Source organism: Pseudophryne corroboree, chromosome 1, assembly GCF_028390025.1.
Source record: "Pseudophryne corroboree isolate aPseCor3 chromosome 1, aPseCor3.hap2, whole genome shotgun sequence".
Classification (NCBI taxonomy): Eukaryota; Metazoa; Chordata; class Amphibia; order Anura; family Myobatrachidae; genus Pseudophryne; species Pseudophryne corroboree.
In genome coordinates, this window is record NC_086444.1 from 467905972 (window position 1) to 467928172 (window position 22201).

A 22201-nucleotide genomic window follows, 5' to 3' on the forward strand; every position below is an offset into this window, starting at 1 on the left:
TACCCCTTCTCAAAGTCACAGTACACCCTTTTCTTTCAAAAACTGTGCAGATAATGGTAAGACTGGCTTAGATTCAAGATGGCCAATTTCAAGATGGTGCCCATGTTTCATGCCATACACTAAAAGATAGCCCACCTCACTCACACCTTACTGGAGTATTTAGTTTCCCATTTTCTGCAGTTGTTGAAACAAAAGTTTGCACTGCGACTTTTGAATCACCCTGTATATATATATATATATATATATATATATATATATATATACGCACACAATATATATATATATATATATATATATATATATACACAGTATATTTATATATATATATATATATAGGCGGCACTCATGGAGCATGCAAATCAATAAAACATATTGTCTTCTAAATGGATTTTCGATGTTTCAATTTATCAACGTAAATTTTCTCACAGTCCTCAGGAGTCTTGGGGCATATTTATTTTTTAATCACCACAATAAGACATTCATGTTTACTCTTATGTAACAAATATCACATGCAGGGACTGGAGTACTGATAGGTACCTGTGTGATGTGTATGAAGTTAAGATAATGTGATTACTGCACTTCTTCTGGAGCAGGCAGTGCTACAGTGTATGTGCGGTCTTCTGAATATGCAATGCACAGGCAGCCATTGCCCGGGAGGGATTATATCCTTCTCCTGGTAAATGAGTGTTGACTATAGGCTACAGTGGCTACAGTTTCTCTACCTGAATCTGTTTCCCAGTAAATGTTGCATATTTTAGCCTATAGGCTACAATGGCTAATGCCATATGAAGATGGCAGCAGTTACCGGGGGCCAAGTTCGAGAATGCAGTCCACATAGTAACTTATCTGCTGTGTTGTCTCCCTATCTACAAAAATTTTGGGGGTACTTAATTTGTTATTTTTGGTTGATATACCACAAATATGCTTTGATAACTAGGTGCAGTACCTTTGTGTCAGGTGAAGCTCTGTATCATAAGAATTGTGAGTTATCCTTATGTCATTGTTATACTGTTTTCACCTCTGTTAATCCTAATATTAATCAACAATGTTTTCCCTTTTTTACATAGATGAATGTGATGGTCCACTGGCATCTTCTCTGCCTCCGTCCTCCTTCAGCAGTTCATCAGAACTTTCTATTACTCATAGTGCAGGCTTTGCTAGGCTAAATAGGAGAGATGGTAAGTTTAAGTTATTTCTCTCTCTCTCTCTCTCTCTCTCTCTCTCAATTTTGCTCTCATTGTATCTCTCTTTCTTTGTTTATATTAAATGGTAACAGCTTCATATAAAATGAGCACGATAATGAGACATACATTAAAGCAGGGGCTTTGCTCCAGCCCACCCGCTTCTCTCAGTGAGACACGCCGCCGCTGAACACGGCGGCAGCGTGTCTCAGCTGTCAGAACAGGGAGGAGAGCGCGGCTGTCGGGTGGCAGCCAATCAGGAGCCGCGGCTGCCGGTCTGCGAGCTCTGATTGGCTCTCGAACAGGCGGCTGGTTTCAAGTCCTACACGCCGCCGCACAACATAGCCGCGCTCTCCTCCGTGTCCCGCCGAAAGGAGCGGTAAATAGCACGGGGGGGGGGCATCTGTATACCTGGCACTGTGAGGGGCATCTGTATACCTGGCACTGTGGGGGGCATCTGTATACCTGGCACTGTGGGGACATCTGTATACCTGGCACTGTGAGGGGCATCTGTATACCTGGCACTGTGAGGGGCATCTGTATACCTGGCACTGTGGGGGCATCTGTATACCTGGCACTGTGAGGGGCATTTGTATACCTGGCACTGTGTGGACATCTGTATACCTGGCACTGTGAGGGGCATTTGTATACCTGGCACTGTGAGGGCAATTGTGGATCTGGCACTGCACTATTGGGGGCATATGTGTATCACATCCCATTTTAACTGGCCACATCCATTTTTTTGGTGCGCGCACCTCCGGCGCGCACACACAGTACCTCTAAGTGGCAGACCTACTGGGGGGCAGGGTAATTTATTAAGTTGAGAATTTTTGTATGGCCCCCGAAGGATTTTATAAATATCCAAATGGCCCTTGGTAGAAAAAAGGTTCCCCACCCCTGCATTAAAGTATAGAAATATGTTGCTGACAACTACTGTATGCATTTAATAGAAAAGTTTCCTTATACATTTCTGGAAAATAAAGTGCCCATTTGATTCTGTAACTTACAATGAAATTGCTATTTAAATTTCCATCTCTCATTTGATCTACTGTGTATACAGAATAGTATAGAAAGGATTATTTGAAGAAGGTTCTGCAATAAGTTATCCAGTTTGAGTAGTTATATTATATAAACGTTAACACATGAAAAGAAAGAATTTCATGAGAATATTTGTGTAATCATTTGAAAGGTCCTGATACTCCTGGATTTGGAAAACCATGATATAAAACAGTGAGGTTAAAGGGTTGGTTAATAAATGTTAGTTTTAAGTGAACTATGTAGAGTAGTATTTCTCAACTTTACTCATCAAGACTTACTAACAGTCCAGGTTCTGATGATATCCATACTTAAGTACAGATGGTTAAATTAAAATAACTGATGTATTTATTAATTCACCAGTACCAGTTTTCAAATATAGCTAATGTATCCTTAAAACCAGGACCATTAGCCTACCTTAAGGACTGAGGTTAGGAAACACTGATGTAGAGGATAGCAGAGCAGGAAGGTTAACAAATTGGATTGTTTTGTTGTTCACAGATTTAGTTACAGGGTAGATGCTGGTTGAGAAATAAATTGTAAGCAAGAATAGGAGCAAGTAATGAGTTTGCATTCTGCGGCAGAGGGAAGAGTCAAGTTGGGAGAAATTGTGAGATGTAGGAAGATATGTACATAACAGGATTAAGACATATTGAAATGTGGGAAACAAAGGACTCTGCTTGGTCAAGGATGACATCTAATCAGTGATCTTTAATGGTACTATATGTTTTATTTTCATGTTGTCAACTGATATAGGGGGTATTTATCAAATCTTATCAAGAGATACAATTGTGAGAGATACAGTAAAGTACCAAATAATCAGTTCCTAACTGTAATTTTTAAAACACAGCCTGTAACATGTCAATTAGAATCTGATTGGTTGGTTCTTTATCTTTTACAATTTTATATCTTGCCAAGCTTTGATAACTACCTCCCTTAGAGTCTATTGCACTTATGAAACCATAAACCAAGTTTTTGAAAGAATACATTTGAGGTGGGGAGAAGACATCCCAGATAAGATTACAGAAAGACATTCAATGATGTTCAGCAAGGTGGCCAACACAGATTGTGGGAGAACAGGAAAGGAATAGATGATTCTGTGTATCATCCACACCAAAGACCAATCTCTAAATTCCTGTTACCTTTTACTTTTCTGCATTAAGGAATTTTTGTTTGTGATGAAATCTGTTATTTTTGACATATAGGGTGGAATTCAGTTGTTTGAAAAGTCAGTTGGGTGTCTGTTTTTTTTCCTGTTTATTAGATAGGAAAAACAGACACTCAATTACAGATACCCAATTGGCTTTTCAAACAATTGAATACCCCCATAGAATTATCATGTGTAATGATTAAGCTAGATTAAAAGCCTCATGCAGAGTTTCCATTCCATTGTTGTAAATCTCATAACCAGCTATGAAAGCTGGTCCAGTTCTTCTAAAAAAGAGTCCTCCTGTCATAGTGGTAACCAACCCAGCACATATAGTAAATGCAAGGGTTTTACTCTATATCCAGCAAGCACTGTTGGCCACTGAGTATTAGTACATGCTGGAACTTGTTGAACTTGTAGTTCTACAATAGCTGAAATTGAAAAATGTAAAGACACACACAAAGGTTTAAATACAGTTTTAAAGACACTTTAAAACATCTATTTCATAACTTTATTAAAAAAAATTCAAAACTTCCATACATAAGCTACTGTATGTAAACAATTTTTATCTACAGAAAATCTTGTTTTAAAAAACCCAAATACATAATGATGATAACAGCTCTTTTTGGAGTCTTGCTGCAAAATTATATTTTCATCAATTGTCCAGAAGGATTAGTTCCTTCTTAGCCAATCAGATGCATCTAGCATGGGAAATTACTAGGGTTCTTTTAATATGCAATGTAATGGTATCAAGTGATATTTAGGTTCCTATGAGAATACAAGAGTTTGCCAGAAATTGTGCTAATTTTTTACCTTTTCATACCTTTCCATGGCACTTGACAGATTTCTTCCTACTAATCTTTCAATGTACTGTATTATTTGCACAATTTAAGAAAACTCCAGAGTTTATTATAAAGGCTTTGAGAAATCCATCTATAATTCACGAGAGCATTTGAGTAATTTTGTCAAACTGCATATTTATAAAGTGTAATAAATTTTAAGATATACAATACAAAATGTTCAAATATTGTAGTTAGTAGGAATAATTTACAATAATGTGAAAGTGCCACCATGATGTTTAAATGGTGTGTTGTGATGTCATGTTACTTTTTCATGCAACACCCACAAAATCTGCAGAATCAAATGGAGACACAGAAGATAGTAAATAAACCATTTTCATGCTCTTTTTAGAGGAGATAAGTGAACAGCTAATTTTATATCCACGTGTAAATTTATTTTGTGGGCTGACATATATAAAATATATTTAATAGGGATTTTCCAAGTTTATGGGTGGCCATAGAGCCTCCTTCAGCCATTCACAGGATTACTTTTCTCCTTCATGTCATATAAATGGCCAATACTCAATGTTGAACTGGGCCATGAAGGGAATGGTAGAGACCCATACTTAAGAAGTGTGATCATCCACCAGATGGGGTATGGCCTGCCACCACAGATGTTTGTCTAACCATTAGGCAAATCTTGGTGTAGTTTCTTTAGAAGCGAACCAAGTACCCATGTTTATTAATGGTCCTGCTCCATCAGGTACTGTTACTGACCCTCTAATAGAGTCACTGTGTACAATTTGAGAGCAGAGTCTGGAACATGACACCTAGAGGAGGGGGTGGGCCCTCAGATAATGGGAACCACCAGTGATTTCTCTGTACCCCATTGGGCCAGTTCAACCCTGACAATACTTTAAAATATTTAGCATTTTCAGCTTCCAGGTGCACTTTATATGGGAAAGTGTATTTCTAGCTGTTTTTAATTTTCTACCAATATACTAAAAACACTTAAATAAAATTAATTGTAATAAAGATACTTCCACTGTCCATTTAGGGGTATATTTACTAAAGTGCTGGTTTTTGGAAGTGGAGATGTTGCCTATTGCAATCAGATTCTACTTATCATTTATCTAGTGCCTTCTAGAAGTTAATAGTTAGAATCTGATTTGTTGCTATGGGCAACATCTCCACTTCTAAAAACACACACTTTAGTAATTATAGCCTTCAGTCTCATTGAAACATATATGAGCCATGAGCATGCAATATGTTGGAGAATAAAGTTGTAATAAATGAGGGAGGTGGTTCTCATGTGACAGCATGACGGAAATAAAATGAATGTCCTACCAGCCAGAACACTTTCATTATTACGCGTGAAATGGACAATTAGACGCATTTGTGCAAATAAAAATGTATTGCACGTCTGTCAAATTCAGTTACATTACATTTCAGTTGCATTTATCAAAAAATGATAAAAAAGTGAGTAAAATACTATATATTTTACATAACACTTAAAGAAAACAAAACTACCCTGCATATAAAGTAATGTTATTTATTAAAAAGTAGTTCTTTTATTATTTCACTTACAATAAGTTAACGATGAGAGTCCCCAATATCCACATATATTTTGTAAATACAGTGCATCTGGAAAGTATTCACAGTGCTTCCTTTTTTTCCAAATTTTGTTGTGTTACAGCCTTATTCCAAACTGAAACAAATTTATTTTTTCCCTCAAAATTCTACACACAATACCCCATAAGGTCAACATGAAAAAAGTGTTTTTGAGATTTTTGCAAATTTATTAAAAATAAAAAACTAGGACTTCCGGTTCCGGCTTGATGCTGTGAGGAGCGCTCTCAGCATCGCTCCGTGCAGAGGGACACCACATAGCTTTTAAAAGCCGTTTCACGGCTTCCAAACAGAGACATCCACACTGTGTCACCAGCAGGTACTATATTTTGGAGAAATACTTAACTCCCGGAGCCGCGCCGAAGCCCTCTGGTCTCCCGCAGCCGCCCAGACAGGAGAAGAAGCGCGCCAATCCCAATATGGCGGCGAGTAACAGCACCCCGCCGGCATCTCCCGCGGCTAAGAAAACGGCCACTGAATTATTTCAGAAAGACCCCCCTCAGGTCAGTCGCCCATCAGACGCCCCTATCACGCACTCTGATCTGGTCACTGCAATCACAAACGCCATGGGCCCCTTGCTGTCTAAAGCTGTAGCTGACATTACACAGCAGCTGCAGCACCTCACACACAAGGTGTCTGTGCACGATAATCAGATTGGCGTTTTAAGCCATGATATGGCATCTGCTCAGTGCTCCATTCTCCGCTTACAAAAAGAGAATCACCAATTATGGAACCGTCTAGAGGACGCAGAAAATCGCTCGCGGCAGAATAATATTAGATTAGTGGGCCTGCCTGAGTCTATTAAAGGTGCTGAGTTAGCTACATTTGTACAGACCACCCTGCCGTCCCTTTTAGATATATCTGACACCTGCAAGGATCTCGTAATTGAGAGGGTACACAGAGTGGGCCCCCCCCCCACGCACCCCCGACAGTCGTCCGCGGGTCACGCTATTTCGCTGCCTTAATTATCTGCACAAGATGGCTTTCTGGACAGCCTCCCGTAAACAGAGGTCCGTGATGTGGGAAAACTCTCGATTGTTTATATTCCAGGATTTCTCTGCTGAATTGACCAGGGCTAGAAAAGCCTTTAACCCAGTATGCTCTAAATTAGTTCAAGAAAAACGCAAATTCTCTGTACTGTATCCGGCAAAGCTCAGAATTTATGGGGGAGACAAACCAATGGATTTCACTTCTCCTGATGATGCCATGGCCTATCTTCATGATGAAGCCTCAGAAACCAAGGAAGACATTTCGGACACTCCTCCCCTTACATCTTCTAAATAAACCTACCTTTCCTGATAAAGTCCATGATGGATAATCGATTTGAGGTTTCCTAACTATTTAACTCACTGCAGATGTTCATGACACATTTCTCTTCTCACATTTCCTCGAGTTGCAAGACTATTTTTGGAGGGGCTTTGAATGCCTTTCTGATATTATAACCCACCTGCATTCTATCTTTATTATAGGTGATTGTAATGATATGTTTATATACATAAGCCTATTATAACTGTTCTTATATGACCCTGATGCTATGGCTCCGACCTTTTACTCATTGGTCTCTGTTCTTATAACAAATATTACGTAGTGGTGTTCTCGACAGGAGCATTATGTCGAAATTCCACAGTATTATTGCTTAATGTTATCCGTGATTTGTTTACCGGATTTCGGTCTGTATTATACAGACGTCACTCATTGTTTGTTTTGGTTTGCTTTTATTTTGCTTTGTTTGACCTATGTCCCTCCTCCTCCTCTCCCCATTCCACGTAGATATACAGGTACTACTTTCTTGCTTATTGATTGCTCTCAATTACTCATTATTACTATGTTTCATGTTCTGAATGACTGAAATCACAATAGGTTCCCTTAATGTTGGGGGTATAAATTCTCCGCAGAAGCGACGTAAAATCCTTCACTATTTGAACAAACAGAATATGGATGTTATTTTCCTACAAGAAACACACCTTACTCACGTAGAAACGCTTAAACTTCAAATGCTTCAGTGGTCCTTGATAGCGGACGCTCCATTTACCTCTAAAGCACGTGGAGTAGTCATACTTGCTAAACGTAATATACCGGTTGAGGTAACAAGAATTGATGCGGATCCTGCTGGTAGGTTTCTACTTGTCGAACTCACTCTATATAATATCTCATACACCTTTTGCAATGTATACGCACCTAACGTTTATAACAAAGCATTTTTCCAACAGTTGATTTCCAAACTTATTCCTCATGCCCATAACAACCTGGTAATGTGCGGAGATTTAAACTTGATTACTTCTCCCCATTTGGACCGTTCATACTCCTCTGGGGCCCCCCTCCACCTCCCCAAACTAGGTATCTCGCACTTATGCTCGTCCCTAAATTTAGTAGATATTTGGAGAGCCCTACATCCTACGGACAAAAATTATACTTGCCTTTCCGCTGCACATGGTACTTTGTCGCGCATTGATTATACCTTTATCTCTCACCAATTATTTCCAAACATCACGGACTCAGATATTGAATCAATAGCAATTTCAGATCATTCTTTGACTTGGTTCTCCTTACGCATACGGCCTGCTCACAAACCACCTCCCCAATGGAGATTCCCATCTCACTTGATGACGTCCTCTAAATTTGGTGATATGTTGGATGCTGCCTGGGATACTTATTCTCATAATAATGAGTCTCATGCAGGATCCGACCCGTCCCTCTTTTGGCTAGCATCTAAGGCGGTCTTACGTGGGGAAATTCTCTCTTACACCTCAGCACTTAAAAGACAATATGCTCAGTCTTATATATCTGCTCAACAAGCCCTTACAAATGCGTACCAGTCCTATACTCTGACCCCATCCCCTGCTAATAAACACGCTTATCTTACATAAAAATTGCACTTTAATGAACTACTATCATCTATGGGAGATAAATATAAATTTAAAATTGACTATAAATTCCACAAATTTGGCAATAAAACGGGCAAAATGCTCACGAATCTCTTAAAAGGCACTTTTACTCCTATGACAGTACACCCGTTACTGACAACTGAGGGAACATTTACCACTGATCCTCAACAAATATCTGATATTATGAAAGTATATTATGAAAAACTGTATTCTCTCCACTCGACCTTATCCCCCTCTTCTTTCACCTCTCAACCCACCCCTCCAGCTTGGGAATTTCCAGAACTCCCACAATTTTCGGTGGATGATTTTCCCTCCTTGATGTCCCCGATTACATGTGAAGAAGTTCGACAGACGATCTCTAAGTTAAAACCCTCCAAAGCCCCTGGTCCTGATGGATTATCAGGATAATTCTACAAACACCTGGCTCCAAGAGTAACCACATATCTGACAGCTTTCTATAATCATATAATAGACACTAATATGATTCCCCTTCATTTTAATTCAGCCATTATCAAAGTCCTCCCAAAACAAGGTAAAGATCTTTCTAGCCCTGCATCATATCGTCCCATTTCCCTCCTAAATTTAGATTATAAAATTTTAACAAAAATCCTGGCAGACAGACTGAAGTTCTCTTTACCACATGTTATACACCCTGATCAAACAGGTTTCATTTGTGGACGTCACTCTGTTCGGAATGTTAGACGGGTATTGGCTACTATTCAGCATCTGAAGGTTTCTGATACTCGGGATTCCCCTCACAATGTAGTTTTAACTTTAGATGCAGAAAAGGCCTTTGATCTCATAACATGGCCCCATTTATTTTTGACTTTAGAGAAATTTGGTTACCCTTCTTCATTTATCTTACTACTAAAAACCTTATACACCTCCCCAAAATCCCAACTTATATGCAATGGTTACTCCTCTACTCCGTTCACCATATATAAAGGTACAAGACAGGGATGTCCACTCTCCCCTTTGCTGTTTGCATTGGCAATTAAACCCCTTGTGGTTTCTATCCGCAATTCTCCACTTATTGAAGGTGTTCGAATTGGTGACGTTGTCTTGAAGACGGCTCTTTTTGCCGATGATATGCTACTATTTCTGTCCCGGCCTGATATCACGATCTCCAATGTAATGTCTCTGATACATTCTTTTGGGACTGTGGCGGGCTTCAGGATTAATGTTGCCAAGTCTGAACTACTTACTTTATCTAGTCCCCGATCGTCCAACCCTCCTTCCTCCCCAACACAATCCCACTTCGCTAAAGTTGACAGTATTAAATATCTGGGTGTTTATATCCCCTCTGACCTCTCTTCATTATATAAATTAAATTTTTCCCCAATCCTTAAAAAAATCTCGACTCTATATGAGGCCTGGATGAATCTACCCCTTTCCCTCCTGGGCCGTCTAGCAATTGTTAAGAGTATTATTTTCCCGAAGATTTTCTATGCTCTGCAAATGCTTCCTATTGGACTCTCCAAATCAGACTTTTCCAAATTTGATAGTCTCACTTCTCGCTTTTTATGGAATCAACAGCGCTCTAGAATTGCTCTGGATAAACTTCAATCCCCTCGATCCAAAGGTGGAATGAATGCTCCCAATCTCCATAGATATTTTCTTTCTGTGCAATTTAGGGTTATTAATGATTGGTTATTGAACTCTTCCACTTACACTGACCTAGCATTAGACTGTGCCATCTTCTCTCCATTTGCTCCTAGTGCCTTGCTTCACTCTAAACAAGGGGACATTCCACCCACCATCCTACAAAACATATTATTTCATGATGTTTATTTGGCATGGAAGTCCATTAACAAAAAACTACTCAGAAATCACCTTTCATCTCCTTACGTCCCCCTGTGGGGAAACCCCTCATTTCCTCCCTCACTGACAAATGCTGATTATCTAAATTGGAAACAGAAAGGTCTATTTTTAGCTTTGCAAATCTTTGACCCAGGAGGCCTTCTGCTCCCCTATTCAGAACTAAAACTTACATATCAACTATCTGACAGGACCTTCTTTATGTACTTGCAATCCAGACATTATGCACTATCCCTGACTCCCTCCACGCGTTTTATCCTTTCCACGGACCCTCTAAACAGTTTATTTAGGGCTTTAAAATCTATGCCATATCATACTAAAATGCTTTATTCTCTTCTTTCCCCTTCCAATACATCACAGGCATGGTCTAAACTTTTGAAAGCATGGCAATCTGATATAAGAACTATACACACCTCCGCTGATGTTATTAGTCATTTTGAAACAACACTGAAGCATTTGAAATCCTCATATCTACAGGAGGTACATTTAAAAACCTTACACAGAGCATATGTTTCCCCATTCCAGAGGGCCCGCATGTTCCCTGAAAATGATGGCTCCTGTCTGAAATGTCACGCCTCTAAGGCAGATTTTTTCCACTGTATGTGGAGCTGTGGGAAGATTAAATGCTTTTGGTGCAAATTACTTAATTACATAAACTCTTTGTTCAATCTCCACCTCCTTCCGAATCCTTCTGCTTGTCTTTTAGCTGATTTTAGGGATTGGGCCCTGGGTACTCGTAAATCGTCCATTTTGCATTTACTATCGATTATAGTCACAGTTGCCAAGAAAATTATTTTAGTTCATTGGATATCCAAGACTACTCCCACTATATTGGAAGTTAGACAAAAATTGCTTCAATTAATGTATTTTGACAGGAGGGATACCTTTCCAGATTTAAACAAAAATGCAGAGAAATTTCATTCGAAATGGGAACCTTTTATTTCTTCCTTAGATCTCTCCACTCAAAATACCATTATGGCAATTTTTGAAAACACGGAATGGCAACTGTTACGTAACCTTACTTAGGCACCGTTACGTGATCTAGTTCTTTAGTCCCCTGACGGGTGCTGCTCAATAGAATATCACGTTTGGTTTTGGTTTTGGTCTAAGTTCAGGTCCAATAGAGAGCTTTCTAAACGGTAATTATCTGTTGTCACGAATATCTACCTCCCCTATCCTCCCTCAAACCCTTCCCCATACCCTGGTTTGTAGTTTTACGCTGATATTACTTTATCTTTCAGTAGCTTTTACTTTTATCTTGCCTTATCTTATTTTATTTTATTTTATTTTCATTTTTATTTTTATCTATGTTTTGTTTGCAGGGGGAACAGTGATGTGGGCTTCTCCAACCAAGCTCAGTTAGATAGGGTTATTCATAAAGGTATATGTTTCCAAAATTGTCGCATATTCTCTACCCTCCTACGGATGATTAGCTCATTCTGAGCAAATACCCCCTTCACATAGAAGGGATACTGTCACATATTGATGGATATGCTTAGTTACTTTATTTCTTTTTCTTTTACCTTTGACTCCCTCAGGTGGGAAATACATTTCTTTTCTGACAGAATTTTTATACTGATATACCTATTTACTTGTAATGCCCTCATTGGTGTACCCTTTGTAAATGTTTACGTTGACATGCCAATTTTCTTAACAATAATAAAGAAATCGTTGTTTAAAAAAAAAAAAAAAAAAAAAACTAAGAAATCACATGTACATAAGTATTCACAGCCTTTGCTCAATACTTTGTTGATGCACCTTTGGCAGCAATTACAGCCTCAAGTCTTTTTGAATATGATGCCAAAAGCTTGGCACACCAAACTTTGGGCAGTTTCACCCATTTCTCTTTACAGCACCTCTCAAGCTCCATCAGGTTAAATGGGAAGCGTCGGTGCACAGCCATTTTCAGATCTCTCCAGAGATGTTCAATCAGATTCAAGTCTGGGCTCTGGCTGGGCCACTCAAGGACATTCACAGAGGGGTCCTGAAGCCACTCCTTTGATATCTTGGCTGTGTGCTTAGGGTTATTATCCTGCTGAACAATAAACCGTCACCCCAGTCTGAGGTCAAGAGCGCCCTGGAGCAGGTTTTCATCCAGGATATCTCTGTATATTGCTGCATTCATCTTTCTCTCTATCCTGACTAGTCTCCCAGTTTCTGCTGCTGAAAAACATCCCCACAGCATGATGCTACCACCACCATGCTTCACTGTAGGAATGGTATTGGCCTGGTGATGAGCGGTGCCTGGTTTTCTCCAAACATGACGCCTGGCATTCACACCAAAGAGTTCAATCTTTGTCTCATCAGACCATAGAATTTTGTTACTCATGGTCTGAGAGTCCTTCAGGTGCATTTTAGCAAACTCCAGGCGGTCTGCCATGTGCTTTTTACTAAGAAGTGGCTTCCGTCTGGCCACTCTACCATACAGGCCTGATTGGTGGACTGCTTCAGAGATGATTGTCCTTCTGAAAGGTTCTCCTCTCTCCACAGAGGAATGCTGTAGCTCTGACACAGTGACCATCGGCTTTTTTGTCACCTCGCTGACTAGGGCCCTTCTTCCTGATGGCTCAGTTTAGATGGCCGGCCAGCTTGGGAAGAGGCCTGGTGGTTCCGAACTATTCCATTTATGGATGATGGAGGCCACTGTGCTCATTGGGACCTTCAAAGCAGCAGATATTTTTCTGTACCCTTACCCAGATTTGTGCCTTGAGACAATCCTGTCTCGGAGGTCTACAGACAATTCCTTTGACATCATGCTTGGTTTGTGCTCATACATGCACTGTCAAGTGTAGTACCTTATATAGACAGTCGTGTGCCTTAGCAAATCATGTCCAATCAACTGAATTTACCACAGGTGGACTCCAATTAAGCTGTAGGAACATCTCAAGGAGGATCAGTGGAAACAGGATGCACCTGATCTTAATTTTGAGCTTCATGGCAAAGGCTATGAATACTTATGTACATGTAATTTCTTAGTTTTTTATTTATAATAAATTTGCAAACATCTCAAAAAACTTTTCTCATGTTTTCATTATGGGATATTGTGTGTAGAATTTGGAGGGAAAAAATAATTTATTCCATTTTAGAATAAGGCTGTAACATAACAAAATGTGTAAAAAGTGAAGCACTGTGAATACTTTCTGGATGCACTGAATGATGAATATAGATGATGAAATATAGATGTCAGTCAAATCAGCAGTTTATTTAAAGAAAATTACATACAAGAGTTCCATATGTTATATTAGGTACTGTAGGTACTGTATATCATTGCAGTAGAGATGAGTAGTTTGGTTTTGTTGAAAACCGAACACACCCAAACTTTGGGATTTTGAATTGTACCTATTTCTGGCTCGGGTCACTTTGGGTTCAGATCTCAATTCTAAAAAACAAATTTGCACCTCAGAAATAATTTCCAGGGAATATAACAGGGTTGGAAAACATGTTTACTATATTAGGAGATAGATTCATTTCTCAAGACTGGAGGTCCGTGGCATCAGCAGGGGGCGGGGTCCAGTGTGTCCGCGGCAGTTCCGGCCAGTAGTGACGTGAGGGAATGACTGCAAAGCCACTCCCACACCTGTCTGTGATTGGCCGTGGACTACAGTGACGGTATGAAGCCGACCACGTCATGACATCACTACAGGCCTGAAATATTCCGGTTTTCGGAATATTAAGTTTTTTAGGTATCTGGATAGTGGATACCCGACTTTTACTATGGTGTAATTAGCAGTACTTCCAAAGATCTATAGATGTCAGCGTTGCTATAACTGATTATGAAGACTTTATAGGGGGGAAGTGTAATACGCTATGAGTTGTACAAATTGTGGTGCTTTTTTTTTTTTTTTACATTGAGTTGTAACCAATACATGTGTTAAAGTCAAACTAGAAAATCACTGAAAACCTGCCATTTTTATTGCGACTGGCCACAAATAGGCATATGACTTTAAATAGTAATAAAAAAAATTGCCCGATATAATGCAGGATAGTACGCTGATAGAAACATCTCACACAAAAGATGGTGGTGGCAGGTAAGATAGTTAAAAATCAAAACTATCCAGCCTGTCATTCTGTAACAGACATACTGTGCACAAGTGCAAGGGCCCACACAGATACTAACCACCTAAGAAAGGCAATAACTTTTGCTAAATCAACAGCTGTTTGGGATAATCACTGGTGATTTAAGGGTTTTGATTTGCCACACATTGAGGTCAGTTTGCATTTGAACCTTCAAAACGGGATATACCGCCTGTTGGGATCCTGGCATTCAGAATCCCGATGCTGGAATCCCAACAGGTGTGTAAATGCCAACACTCAGAATCCTGACAAAAGCCTGGTATTCATCCTTGGGTGGTGGTCCACGCCACTACCCGAGGGGGAATTGGATAGTGTGGCATGCAAAGCTCGCCACCTGGCCCGCAGTGTGGCAAGCAAAAGGGACTCACTGCTCTCGCTGCTGGGATTACACCTGTTGGATTCCAGCGTTGGTCTCCCGAGCCAAGATCCCATACTGAATCACTAAAAACACTGGGTATTAAATCCAGCACCTTTAAAGCCAAACTTACAGGTACTTTGCTGTGATTTGCTGCTAAAATCACAGTCTAGAGTTTAAATGCTTGGTAAGGCTGAAGGGAGGACTACTGCAGTCAGGGCCAGATTAACAATGGGGTAGATGGAGCTGCAGCTCCAGGCCAACCAATGAAAATAGGCCCAGAGGATCTACTGGAGGCTGGCAGTGTATACAGGAAAAAAATATTATTTTCCTGTTACAGACAATGCCGGCAGCCATCCAAGGTCCTGCCTCCTTCCAACACCTCACCACACACATCCTGCTATAATGTAGGAATAGCACACAACACTAATAACAGAGTGATTGATGGACTGGATAAAGTGAGGTGGGGAGTTGACACATGCAATGATGTGTGTGGGGGGGGGGTATGGGGGTGCTAGGGGATGAAGATATTCAGTACACTTCTCTGCAGTTGTGGCACACAAGGGCAGAAGCATAGGCTAGAGTGATGGCCTCTATTAATAACGTTCTTGGCCCCTCCTCCTTGAAAGTATTTCAGCAGGACCCACCTCCTCTGGCTGTAGGAGCATGTAGGAGAAGGTTCAGGATGCAGAACATAGCTAGCAAAAGTGGTAAGTGAGGTTGAAGGGAGGGGTGTTATAATACACCAGGCAGATTACTATAGAAACACTTACTGATAATATCAGTTACAATATATATAGTGAGTGTGGCTGCCAACTACTGTACCTCCTGCTGAATTCAGGGCTGTTTACTGTCCCTGTCACCTCTGTACTGGCACCTCTGTCAAGTCCATTTCCCCTCTATGCTGGTACTGTCACCTCTGTCCTGGACCTGTCCCCTCTCTCTTGGCTATGTCACCTCTTTCCTTCCATGTCACCTCTGTCCTGGTCCTGTGACCACTGTACTGGTCCTGTCATCTCTGTCCTGTCCCTTTCACCTTTTCCTGCCATGCTATCTCTGTCCTGTCCTCTCTGTCCTGTCCTCATACCCTCTGTCTTGTCCCTGTCCCCTCTGTCCTGGCCCTGTCATCTCTGTCCTTTCCCTGTCACCCATCTCTCCTGTCCCCTGTTCTGTCCCTGTCCCCTCTTTCCTGGCCCTGTCACCTCTGTGCTATCCCTGATCTCTCCTGTCCATGGACATGTGGTGAGGTAAATGGCTGGGGAATCACAGGGTAGTAGTAGAGCCAGATTTGCACACAATATATGAGCCCAAGAGTTCATGTGGGCATTATACACAGGTGCAGCAGTATATACATGTTGGCATTATACACAGATGCAGCAGTATATACATGTGGGCATTATACACAGGTGCAGCAGTATATACATGTGGACATTATACACAGGGGTAGCAGTATATACTGCTGGAAGTTTGGTGAGTTTTGGTCAGAGATATGTGGAAAAGATAGGTGTGTGTGTGGAGGTACTATATACTTTATATAGTCAAAACTGTGGTGTATACTGGAGTGTGACAGGAAAGGCTGTGCCTCACCTCACTGCACGCCACTGCTCCTGTCCCCTCTGTCTGGTCCCCACTGTCCAGTTTTTGTCCACACTGTTCTGTCCCTGTCAGTCTGTTCTGGCCCTGTCATCTCTGTACTGTGGGTTGGAAAGTTAGGCGGTATATAGAGAACAGCAAAGTACTTAGGAAGGAATTGAGAGGGGTACGTGAATATACCAGATGGATGGTGTATCTAGTTAGTAGATAGAGAAAGGCTAATAAGCGGTGCGCATCCATTTTGTGCTTTGACTCTACAGAGACTCAGCAAATCCTTGAAGCTGAAAAGGCTTTTGATGGGTCCCCAAGGGAACCATACCACTAACTCCATCTATAGATGATGTAAGCAGCACAGTTACAAACAGCAGTAAGCAGAGCTTTCTGCTGTTTGCTAAGTACATGATGTAGACCACACCCACCCACAGAACTGGTCACACCTCATGTGGAAGCACACAATACGCCCTTCATCAGCTTCAGCTCCAGGCCCATGTGGACCTTAATCTGGTACTAGCTGCAGTTGCCATTGTTCAGAGTGTGAAGCCCTAATCGGCAGTGCTCAGCTGCCACTGCAAAACTAATAACCAGACACCTGCTTTGCTGCATGACACACTAATGGCATTCTCAGCCTCAGCTGTCCTCGCCACCTTTATCATGTGGAAACATACTGACATTGTGTCTCATCTGATGATCTTCCCCTGTAATGAGGAGCCATCTAAGGCTTGGTACACACTACACGACGCACATTAGATGTGACACTGCAAATGATTTTTTTCCGCAAATTGTATCGTTCATACACAGTGAACAATATCATCACATGGCCACATCAAGGAGCATGCAAGCATTTGTAACGCCCACAAATATGGTGCCAGAAACGTAAACTGAGTGTGGGGTACTAAGATAAATCAGGTTCGGGTGACAAGAGAGGCAGACCTGCTTTACCCCTCAGACACAATGAACACACATGGTACAGGATCCAACTCCATTTTATTAATATGTGCTTGAACAATTAAAACAGGCTGGCTATGGCTTCTCTCATACAGTCTCAGGTAATCAGCGTTAGCATTAAACAAGTGGCAGGTAAGCGGAAACAGGTGCACGGTTGAAACAGGCTGGCTATGGCTTTTCTCATACAGTCTTAGGCAACCAGCATTAGTATTAAACAAGTAGCAGGTGAACAGAAACAGGTGCATGGTTGAAACAAGCTGGCTATGGCTTCTCTCATACAGTCTCAGGTAACCAGCATTAGCATTATACAGATATATTAACTTTGTCAGGAACTGCTGGGCGGAGCTTGCATAACACAGCCAATAATAACCCTATTGGAGTGTAACCTTAACGGATAAATGTCAGCACCAACATCCTTAGCATAACTTCAAGAACATAGCATAACATCCATTACAGTAACATACTAAGCATTGACCCTTTTAGGTACATCACTTTCATCTAGTATTCCCCAACTTCCTTCACTGGCCTGCGGGGCACAAGTAACTGAGGAAAGCTTACCCCAAACAATTCTTCAGAGCAGGCACAATAGAAAATGGGGAGTCTTCTCACCTCTTTAACTGACGTGAGTGCGAGAGGGAGGGAACACAGACTAATAAGGGGAGCCTACCCCCTTTTACTACAATCTATTCCCCACAGTACAGTTTCTGGCAGCGGAAGGGTTAAGGGTGAAACAGGGGCACTGTACAATGAGGGGTAACAACCCCTTGGTCAACTAATTAATGCTGGGCACAGTGAGTTTTGCGGAAGCCTTCCTCTCCTTTTTATATATAAGAGTGGGACACACTGCGACTAGGGGAGCCTACTCCCTTTCTACTTTTCTCTGTGAGGCATTGTGGTGAGGGGAGCCTACCCTCTTTTTCTACCAGTATGCAGGGGCACTGAGTGAGGGAAGCCTACCCCCTTAATTAATCTCAGTGGGGCACTGAAAGGCTTAGGGGAGCCTACCCCCTTTTAAATAATATGTCCCCCAGTATGCAGAGTTTGGCAGCGGAAGAGAATTACAGAGCAGAGTTATGCAGTGGCCGGGCTTTATGGTGATCTCACCCACTGCTGCAGCACTTCTGCCACCTCGGACCCGGCACCTCGTCTTCGGCGCCACCTGGGATGCAGAGCACCGAATCGGGGATGCGCCCTTGCACTGAGGTTGGCTGTGTCCCGGGATCTTCTCCATTGCTGCAGGATCTGGTCCGCACCGTCCTTCCATCAGGGATCCTCCTCTCTGCGCCGTCCTCTCTTCTTTTGTGCTGCAGGCTCCGGTCCGCGCCGTCCTCTCATCGCTGGGGTCTTCTCCGGGTCCTCTCTGCTCCAGCTGTGGTGCTTGTTCTCCAAGCATGCCAGGGGTCCTCGCTGGGGCCTTTGTCACAAGGTCATCCATCACGGTGCCTGCACCCCTTCGCCTGCCAGGTCCCGCATCTTTTCACTGCAGCAGCCTGAAAACTCCTCCTGGGGCTGTTCCTCCACCCGCTCCTCTTTGGTAGCGATCCACGCCGGATGTTTCCAGTCATCCCCGCGATCCTCTTCACCGGCAGGCAGCGGCGTGGATGGCTCATCCTTCCCAGGAGTCCTTACTTCCGACCAGGTCTCTGGCTCTTCTCCTCGGTTCGCTGCAGTCACCGGATCTTCCCCTCCGCTTCTCATGGCGCAGACAGCACACACGACCCGGCAACGGCTCCACTCTCCAGGCTGGTCATCGCTCCTGATCCTGGCGGCGGTTTGGCTGGGCAGCAGACAGACTTCAGCAGGGGACTCCGCACTTCAGGCTCCTGTTGGAGCGGCTACATGGTGGCACCTTCACGCAGGTAACTTTCCCATTCCCTGGATGCCCTCTTCTGTGCTGGGGACCTCCTTTTAAGGGTCAACGCTCACCAGCCCACCCCCATCCTTTGTCATAACTGGCTCCCCGGGCCCTGACAACAGACCACCCCAGGGTTCTTCTGCCCTCCAACCCAGGGGGGCCAATCAATGGTGGCCCAGTTTCCCAGGCTAAATTGTTGCTGAGCAGGGGGGGAAATCTTGTAACCACAGTGGCGCCAAATCTCCCTCTCCCAAGCTGACAGGGACAGTAAATTCCACAAGTGCCCTGCCACTGGGCTCTATAGGGACAGTACAGAAACGTCCATGCATAAAAAAAAAACAGGGGGTCACCTATTCTTGTAATACTTCAGGGTATTACACTTTCACAATATCTTTAGATTTCAAAGTAAAAACTAAAGATATCAGACATTGTTAACACCTCATGGGAGAATGCATTGTTAACGATATAGGCATGCATACATACTGGATGATGTGACCGATATATCATCCAATCCGTCGACTGCAAATCATCAAGTGTGTACCCAGCCTAAGAAAGGAACTGCTGCAGCACTGTGACACGCCAGCAGGGACTGTTCTTATAATGTATAATTCAAGGCACAGTCCAGAACCTGATCCCTAGAAAGGAGGTGAGCCCCACTGGGGCCCACTGGGTGTTTCCCCTGTACATCTGTGGGCCAGTCCGACCCTCATAACTATATTCCACTGACACCTGAGTACCATTTCAATATATTAACAGGGACATAATTGATGTTTCATTTTAAAATGATTATAACTATACAGTTGAAGTAGTTTTCTATGAATTTTTCTACAGATGACAGGTATACTGCAACCATTTAAATAATGAAAAAAGTGTGCTATTGTGAAGTAAAAGCTTGTTTTTACTCCTGTCTAATAATTCTTACCTTTTGGTTCCTGAAAGAAATACAGTGTAATTATTTGTATTAACCTTTCAGGTTTGCTGTAAATCCTTTTGAGTTAGAGTGTAATACATAATTGCATAGTGCTTTGATAAGCCTGCTGTCTGGTTTGCAAACAGGTTACAAAGCTTTGTACTAAACATATAAAGAATTTTATGTTGGTTATTATAAGGCAGTGTTACTAGCTCAATGCAATTTGCTTTCTCCCAGACCAGTTACAATCGATACTTTGTAGTACAAACTTTAAGGGAGGGAAAGAAGCGAGAGACCATTCTTTACAACTACAGTAGATGATGGTTGGCTGATAAAGAAAGTTACTGTACTAAAAGAGTAATGGGTCCATAGAATTGACTTTAAGTTCAGGTGACAAGATACATCCATGATCCAAGAGTTCTTTGCTGACTTAGGGGATCATTCCGACCCGTTTGCACACAGCGGTTTGTCGCTGCGGTGCAAACGGGTCAGGAATGCGCATGCGCAGCGGCCACACTGCGCTCGCGCATCGTTGCCCAGTCGCCGGGTTACGTTGCGCACAACGAAGAAAGTGGGCGCAGAGCCAACCGCAAGAAGATTGACAGAAAGAAGGCATTCCTGTGCGTCACCAGACCGTTGCCTGCTGTTTTCAGGGAGTGGAGAAGAAAACGCAGGCATGTCCAGGAGAACGGAGGGCGGATGTCTGATGTCAAAGCTGGCTCCAGCATCGCTGAGATCTTCCCACAGGGTAAGTATGTCCAGGGCTAGTCTTGTTCTGCTTGAAATTTTTTTGGCTTAGCAGGGCTGCACAAGCGATCGCAGCCCTGCTAAGCTAAAATACACTCCCCCATAGGCGTGGACTATTGATCGCAGCAGCAGCAGCAGCAAAAGTTGCTGGCTTTGATCAACTCGGAATGACCACCTTAAATCAATCTGTATTTAAGCAAACACATCAATTTCCTCAGCTATATTTTTTGGTGTATTATTATTATTATTATTAGAACTCATTGTTTTATCATACAATTACACAAAGGGACAACAAGGCAACAGATCAATATTACAAATAAAACAAAATATGCCACATCTGAATTTATCTCACAATTGGAGAATTTAATAGCAGAAACTGCTGTAATCTTTTAATATGCTTTTTAGCTGTCTTATACGTACAATGCTATTAATATTATGAATAATTATATAAATAAGTAAATATTGCATTTTGCTTCACTGCAATGTGAACTTAGGGTGGGTACACACTTAGCAATACAGTGAACTATATCACTCATTTTCCATTGTCCAGTGTGTATTCCGATCACAGCAATGCGTGGCCCCACGGGACTTTAATCTCGGTCTCGGTCGTTCATTCAGCTCGGTTTGGACTCATCATCCAAAGCTGCATGCTCCGGCTAGCTGCAGCATGACATCACTGTGCGATATCATTAGTGATATTGCACAGTGTGTATGCCTGCCATTGGCAGCCCGGTCTGGGAGGGGAAACACTAGGCAATGTGGCTCACCAAGCACCCATGTTTAAAAAACTCTAAAATAGGAGGGTACTGATAGATAACTGAACACATAACCTTATGTGCAAAAACTCAATTACTGTAATTAACTTTGATCTTTACAGTTTGATTTAGGGCACTGGTGACCCTTCTAAACTCTCACTATGGCCCATCAAATGAAAATTAAAGGGAATTTTTTGGGGGGTTTCTTGTATCATTTTTAGAAATTTGTGTTTCTTTTCTTAGGTTTCAGTTCACTATAAAATTGAAAGATGATTTTTGTGGAGTTGCTTGTTCTATTATCTTAATTATTATTTATAAAACATAGTGACCCAAAAATTTTATGTGGTACAAAATTGGGGGAGGATAGGCGGAAGAACATACAGAGATAAGTTTTTAAGATGGGTAAAATCATGCATTATCTCTTACACTGTATCAGTTTTCTTCATACGATGGGGTAGCCAAAAGAAACAGGAATCATGGGGGTCATTCCGAG

The 22201-nt window shown here is 41.9% G+C and overlaps 1 protein-coding gene across 1 annotated transcript in view; it reads left to right on the top strand.

The window, feature by feature from the left end:
- Nucleotides 1-22201, top strand: part of CNTNAP4 (contactin associated protein family member 4) — a 438669-nt gene that overhangs the window by 119241 nt on the left and 297227 nt on the right. Inside the window, exon 2 of the mRNA XM_063913709.1 lies at nt 1068-1178. Coding sequence (XP_063769779.1) covers nt 1068-1178 — 111 coding nt within the window. The remainder of the gene's footprint in view (nt 1-1067; nt 1179-22201) is intronic.